General features: G+C 47.3%; 1 protein-coding gene across 2 annotated transcripts; it reads right to left on the bottom strand.

Annotated features, from left to right (window-relative positions):
• Positions 1-461: 461 nt before the first annotated feature.
• On the bottom strand, positions 462-6,377 carry TEX55 (testis expressed 55). 2 transcript variants are annotated; one of them, XM_069031712.1, is made up of 5 exons: positions 6,300-6,377; positions 5,015-5,485; positions 4,678-4,740; positions 3,962-4,014; positions 462-2,903 (listed from the first exon to the last, which is right to left on the bottom strand). In XM_069031712.1, the coding sequence occupies exons 2-5, from the start codon at positions 5,177-5,179 to the stop codon at positions 2,891-2,893; spliced, it is 294 nt and encodes a 97-aa protein (XP_068887813.1). In that variant the 5' UTR covers positions 5,180-5,485; positions 6,300-6,377; the 3' UTR covers positions 462-2,890. The 2 variants fall into 2 exon arrangements, 1 of the variants encoding a protein (XP_068887813.1); XR_011155552.1 differs by lacking the exon at positions 6,300-6,377 and adding an exon at positions 6,008-6,105 and having other exon boundaries at positions 462-4,014.
• Positions 6,378-7,104: the final 727 nt, after the last annotated feature.

Genomic DNA, 7,104 nt, shown 5'->3' with positions numbered 1-7,104 from the left:
CAGCCATGGATATTAATGACCTTAAGGGAATGTTTCTTCATTTTCTCCTGCATTTCATCTGGATGAAAGAATGGTCAAGAGAAGCTTTCCCTGGAATAAAACCTGGAGGCATGTCAGACAGGGTTTGATCAATTTGCCCTGGTATATTGCCTCTCCAAGCACATCCACATTCTCCAGTCTTCAGTCAGAGCTCTCTTTAGCTAAGCTCTTTGTTGGACTTTACCCAGAGGTTATTTTCTTCCATTTCAGACATGAAAGCAGTTGCTGCTGCCTACTATGAGTTCCACACGATTGTGAAACTTTGAAATCAATGGCATTTAACTAGCTTTCAGTTGGTGTGTATGCAGCAATGATTCATATCCAGTGAGTCACAATGAAATGTCTCATGCTATAAGTAGCTGCCCATTGAAAGGAGATCTTGCCTGTGCCCTCCACCTAAGAACCAGAGCAGAGGCTGTGAGAACTTTTCAAAGGATTTTTAATCAGCTGTTACAACATTTTTTTTTTTTTCCCATTGGTTAGAAGCAGTACACAGGCTTTAATATTGCTTGGGGCAGCTGAGTCATTTTAAGTTCCAAACAGAGATGGCAGAAAAAGAAACTGATGTTTTGGTCCAAGAGACCTATTTTACAGGGAGTACACTTTCTTCCTGATTGGCTCCTCTGCATTCTGCCTCTGGAGGAGCACAAGGTTCACAACAGAAACAGTTTGGGCACCATAAGATCATGCCATTTGGCAGATGAACTGGGTGTTGCACCTCTGTGGTTGTCCATGGATGAATAAAAAAATCTCTTCCTTGAAAATAATGCGCTTGCTCAGTACCCAGCTCATACTACAGAGGAATCATCCTTGGGAACTACAAACTGCCTCCAACTTCCACACCTTCCACTCCATGACTTATCCACTAGAAGTACACCAAAATACACAGGTGTGGTAAAAAACCCCCAAACCACCCTTTTTAAAAGAATGCACTTCAGTGCACAGCCATTTCCCTTGTGGAGAGGAGAAAGAGCAAACAACAGCTGTTAGTCACGTTGCTTAGCACTCTGGAGGGCATTCAAACGTACTGTGACTAGTGTCCTAGAAGGGCTTATATGGAATAGTTTCGGTTACACACGAGGAACTGCTAATTCCTTCTGAGCACTCAGGGCAAGAAATTTAATGACAGTTTAATGTCATGTTGATAAATTTCCACTTAGGAAGAAGTAAGGATCCAGTGGTTTTGGAAAGCAATTGTGGAAAAGGGACAGTCGCTCTGGAATTAAGACTACAGTAAAAGTTTCCATTTTAAATCTAACTTTTCTTCAGCACAGAAAAGCCTTCTTTATACACAAACAGCGGGGCCTTAACGTGAAGTAGAATTTTTCTAGAGCTAGAGTGTATTCTTCAGAAGAATTCTGAAGTAGGTCAACAAAGACAGCTGTGTGACACTACCTTAAACACAGTAATCTGCAAACGTCCTGGAGGATGCTTTTTTTGTTTTCATAAAATTAAGTTCCATCATCTGAGAGGTTTGAGGTGAAGGAAGCGACATTTCTCCTTAGCTGATGATAAGTTCCCCAAGATTTCTGGTCAAAGTCCTTGCTCAGAGATGATATATACCTGCCTCCCCCTCCAAGTCTGTGAAAGCTGAAGGCTTGTCCTTAGCCCACTGCTGTCTCATGCCATCTACACATGCCAACTCCAGGCCCACAGAGCTTGTTCTGGGTACAGCCTCATTCATTTCTATACAACTGCGGCTCCTCAAAGGAGAGAGACCTCTCCCTAGTGGAAGGACAAAACAGAAAACACTTTTCCTCTTTCCTGAGAAACAAAAGACACATGCTCTCTCTTATGCGTACTGGGGAGGACTTCTTGCTACCACACAGTAACTTTGTTAGCATGAGATCATGTGGCCAGGCCACCAAAGAAAAATTGTTGCCCTGAGATTACTGAGGAATACTGGGTACGGCCTCTCTTGCAAAACTTCTGTCATCTGTATGAAGAATGCTTTCCAGCTCATTTCAACCTATCTGAAAGAAGAATTAAGGCTCTTCCCTTGCATAACTCCCTTAATGCTGACATGAAGTTGAAGGCATATACTTATAGTCTGAGAACATATTACAGGTCAAAAGCTTCTTGTAAGTAAAAGAGAACAACAAAATGCAATACCCAAATGACAGAAGCAGGAAATACACAGTGAAGGCTGTACCCCAAGGCACCCTAATCCTGTTCTACAACAAAATTCAAATACATGTCAGCTTCTCCATCTCCTGGGACAATGTGCTGACAAATAACCATAGAGATGAGAAGGCTTCAGACACTATCTTCATCTTCCATACACTTCCTGTTTCACAGATATACATTAGGACATGGCACGTATACATGTTTTTCAGCCTGATACATTTTTGGTCAAGAATTTGTAAGCAGACCAATCTCAGATTCCCAGTGTCAGATTCTTCCAGCTGGAGGTAAGTAGGTATTTCAAAAGTATCTCACTGCTGCAGTGGGACCTAGATGCCTAAGTCTACACTAAAACTCTTATAAAACCAATGCAGATTTAATCTGAATCTTGAGCCATCTTTAGGTTTGCAAACAGCCTTGAAAAAGTCCCTGCCCTATGAATGACAGGGGTGCTTACCTGCCTTCAATCTGGAAACACATGAGTTAACTGATCCTTCTTGAGAAACTCAGTTAGAAAGGAAACTCATCTTACACATGGAATTTGTATGCCAAATACTTGCCCCCTGTTATTCTCAGACTCTTGGCGCCCAAGCTGTGCTGTGGAGAATCACAAAACCTAATCATCATACATTATTTTTTTAAAAATAGATAGATGGAAGTTTTTATGGTGCTCTCTTCATAGCCATAGAGACAGTCATTTGGGAATACACTACCATTCATCAGGAAATTAGAGCACTTGCCTAAAAAAGAGAAAAGCCTGCAGTGACATAAAAACTCTTTCTGGCATCTACTGCACATATACAATCTATTAAGCCAAAATAACAGTATGCTCTGTTGCACATTTTCAATAATTGTCAGGCAAGAGACAAGAAGAAGAAAGAAAAAGTTTTTTTACAGGGTAGAAACAGACACTTGGGTAGTATGAAAACAAGGATTGTAAGTGTTTCAAAAATCAGGAGCAGTTCAAATGATGTGTTTGTGAAATGTACCTTGACTCTTAATTCTCTGGGCTATGAGGGCTTGGTTTTGGTTTGTTTGGTTTTATTCACCTCCCACATTCCTGAGCGACAATGTCTTCTGAACGCATAAAGGGTGTGTGCAGCTGTTGCTTTACTCTTCTGGTTTTACACTGTGCTTACAGTGATACAGGCAGGGCAGCCCCAAAAAGTACAGTGATCAGTGTCCAGCAGGGATGATTAAGGGTGAGACAGCTGCATCCAGTGTGTGGAAGAGGCAGAGAGATAGCTTCATGCATGAGAGGAGCTCTGGGGGCGGCCCTAAAGCCCAGACCCAAACTATCAAAGTATTAGATGGGCATTGGTGCTGCTGCATCACTGGACACAGTAAGCCACCAATGCAGCATGAAAAAAGAAGGCTGTGGGTTGTCCAGGGCTGCTTTTTAATTCTGCTTGCTTTCATCCTTGCATTGTCTGAGCTGTGAGGTTTCTCTGCACAGAAAGGCAGAGTCTGGAGTGGCCTAAATATGGGATTTAAGCATTTATATGCATAGAAGTTCAGCAGGCCTGCCTCTTCAAGATGTGCCATAGGTGCATGCAGGTCCACGCATGCTTAGATCTGTTTGTGATTCCAAACCAATACCTGGTTGCAGGATTTCAACCCAAGGGGAAGCACAAGCATACAAAACAGAGAAACCAGGCAAGAGACAGACAAGCAGACATTTCCAAGTTATTGGCAATGACTACATGGTGCTGTGAAGGCATGGTGTGGCAATACCACAACAGCAAGGTCAGTAGGGGCCAAAAGGAGTGCACAAGCCCTCTTCTATAGAAACACCTACACATCTTTGTTCTCCTCTGGTTCTGCTTGCCTGGCATTTATCATAGACTGCACCTGGGCAAAAGGAAAAGGAGAAAGGTCATTTGGGAGCTTATTTCCTTTCACACCAATGCCCAGAACTGACCTTGCCATTCCTCTCGAGGTTTTGCATTCAGTACACCATGAACCCAGCAGCAAACCTCAAAGATGGTGCCTCTCCTGACTGACTAGAGGGCAAGGAAGGAAGAGACTCACTCTTTTTCTTTGCTTTCTTTCTTCTAACCTCCTCCTTCTCCCAAGAAACAGCCCACACTTCTAACTCACTCCCAAACTATTGTCTCACTTCACTGACTTTGAATTACCTGTGTTTTAATACCCTGCAGGATCAGCAGAGACAGCTCTCCTGAATAGGGGGGTGTGGGCAGAAGCATTCCCTCCCAGTTTAGGACAGAGGCAGATAGAGAAGGGTTACAGAGACATCTCTGTCATTAAGCTTCCCTAACCTCTCAGGCAATTCCAGGGCACATTCTTCCCATTCTTCCCCCATCCTCCCATACCTTTCCTCCCTCTCTTCTTAGAGCGCACATGGTCCCTTGCACCCCAGGCACTCTGCTGCTGCCTGTGCTTTCCCTCCTCCCAAGACAGCAGACACAGAGAAACAGTCCTGGGCTGACCATGATTCTGGTGTGCTCAGCAAAACTGACCCCATTCCCACTGAGCCCCAGCAAGGCACCATACCTCCTGCAATATGAACTGCAAGGGGTCATCAGGCTTATGGAACACCAGTTTTTCTGTGATCTCCTGAGACAGAGACAGACAGAAGGAAAGAATTATTGAACCTTGGATAGATGGGTGGCTGTTCCTGTACCAAGGCCATCTGCATTTTAAAAAGCAAGAATCTCTTTCAGACACCAAAGGTGTTCAAGGGTCCTTTTCTACTGCTTTTTCTTAAATATATACTTAAGAAAGCACAGGACAAGGAGGGAACTGGGGAAGAGATAATTCGGTTCAAGCTAACTTTAGGCCAAGCTTCTCATGTAAGCCTCTGGAAGGAGATGAGAAATACGTGTTTCACCTGAAATATCTCCAGAATTTTATGTTCCTCCACATAATTCATGGCGACTTGATAGGGGTCTCCAAATGCCTCTGGATTCTCCAATGATTCAAATGTAATCTCTGCTGCAGTCAACATAGTCTCAACCGTGTTACTGCCATCCTGTGTGGAGTCAGATGTGTACATCTTGAAACCTTGAAGTTCACCCACAGGTGATCTGATCTCAGGTGAGCTTTCCCTGGATGCAGACTACACTATGAGCAGGAATGGGTCCTCAGAACCCGGTGGTTTCTTGACAGTCAGCTGGTTTGCAGACACTGCCAGTTCCACTAGAGATGGCTGGGCTGCAGATGCTGGTGTTTCCAAATCAGGTAAGTCATCCAGTGATGGTGGGGATTCAACTGTAGATGTGTGGTCCTCAAGTGGTTCAGCAGCTGGTGGGTGGTGTGCAGATTCCTCCACTTCAGATTCCGAATGATCATTGAACGCTTGCTAAAATATTTAGCAGATAAAGAACAAGAGTATTTTAAACATCTATCTCCACAGACTAGACACAGCTCATTACTTCGTCCTTCTGCAAAGATGCTGCAGCCACACTTAAAGCATGCATTGATATGGTTTATTTCTGTGACTGGCCCCACCTGCACCTTCTGCATGATCCCAGGAACTCCACTTAAGCTCAGGCCCAGGTCTTCAGAACCTGTCTGAACTATGCAGCAGCTGTGTCTGTGCCTGATCTTCACCTGCTGACTAGTTTTCCTAGTGTGACTCTAAGTGTATATTCTAGGTAGTTTTGTGTCTATGGAAGTCCCTTGGATGGATCCCAGACCCGACTCATGACTTTTCCTTGCCTGGGAAACTGCACTGTGGTTGCCCTCGGCTCCTGCTTGGTGCAGCTCCAGGTTTGCTCCCTGACAGCAGCAGCTGGAATTTGTGCAGGCTTTATCCATCTACCCCTTGAGCAGCTGCCCGTGGACTGTGCTGTGTCCATGCCCCATACTCCCATTCCCAGACCTGTGGCTGAGTGCAGGCAGTCTTGCCCTGTTTCCTCCTCCCATCCCTTGTCCCGGTTGCTGCACCGTTGCCGGAAGCGGGGTTCTGGGGGAGGACCGAGGGGGAGCAGGACCTGCGCCCACGCCCGCAATTGGGAAGGAGAGTGTTGTTCCTGGGGACAACGGGTGCAAGGCGCTTCGTGCGGAAGGGAGGCGGTGGGAGGCCGGGCCGGGGCGCTCGGGGGCGAGGCGAAGCGGGGCGGTGCAGCCACGGAAGCGCGGGGGAGCGGCTCCTGGCCGGGGCTCTCCCTCACCTGCTCCCGGCTCTGCAGGGAGAGGCCGGGGGCGCTTCGCCCCCCGCCGTCGCCGATCTTTTCTGCCGCTCGCCGCTCGCCGTAGCCGGAGGGCGGGGGCGGGCGCGGGAAGCCGCGGCGGTTGCCGGGGAAACCGCCGTCACGTGCCTCGGCGGGCGGTGCCGCCGGCGTCACGTGGGCGCTGAGGGCCGCGCGGCCATCTTGGGTGAGGGCGGGTGCGCCGGGTAGGGGCGATGGGAATCCCAGAGTTAGTCGGTGGGAAAAGACCTCCGAGATCATCGAATTCAGCCGGTGACCGAACGCCACCATGGCAGCCGGACTATGGCACTAACTGCCTTGTCCAGTCTTTCCTTAAACATGGCCAGGGACGGTGACTCTACCACCTCCCTGGGCAACCCATTCCAGTGTCTAATCACCCCTTCTGTGAAGAAATTCTTCGTGATGTCCAACCTAAACCTCCCCTGGCACAGCTTAAGGCTGTGCCTTCCTGTCCTGTCGCTTGTTGCCCGGGAGAAGAGATCATCCCCCACCTAGCTACAGCCTCCTTTCAGGTGGTTGTAGAGAATGATAAGGTTCCCCCTGAGCTTCCTTTCCTCCAGGCTAAGCATCCCCCAGCTTCATCAGCTGCTCCTTGTAGGACTTGTGCTCCAAACCCTTCACCAGCTCCATTGCCCTTCTCTGGACTTGCTCCAGCACCTAAAATGTCTTGTAGTGAGGGGCCCAGAAGTGGGCTCAACTCGAAAGACAGAAGTTGAGGTGTGGCTTCACCAGTGCTGAGTACAGGGGGACAATCACTGCCCTGCTC

This window comes from Aphelocoma coerulescens, chromosome 1, assembly GCF_041296385.1.
Source record: "Aphelocoma coerulescens isolate FSJ_1873_10779 chromosome 1, UR_Acoe_1.0, whole genome shotgun sequence".
Lineage (NCBI taxonomy): Eukaryota > Metazoa > Chordata > Aves > Passeriformes > Corvidae > Aphelocoma > Aphelocoma coerulescens.
This window is presented reverse-complemented; position numbering and strand designations above follow the sequence as displayed.

Excerpts from the sequence above, each read along its gene's own strand:
- TEX55 (XM_069031712.1), bottom strand. The coding sequence starts at position 5,179 with ATGTACACATCTGACTCCACACAGGATGGCAGTAACACGGTTGAGACT. Across the intron at positions 4,741-5,014 it reads AAATTCTGGAGATATTTCAG|GAGATCACAGAAAAACTGGT; the intron begins GTGAAACACGTA and ends TCTCTGTCTCAG. Across the intron at positions 4,015-4,677 it reads TGCAGTTCATATTGCAGGAG|GTGCAGTCTATGATAAATGC; the intron begins GTATGGTGCCTT and ends CCTTTTGCCCAG.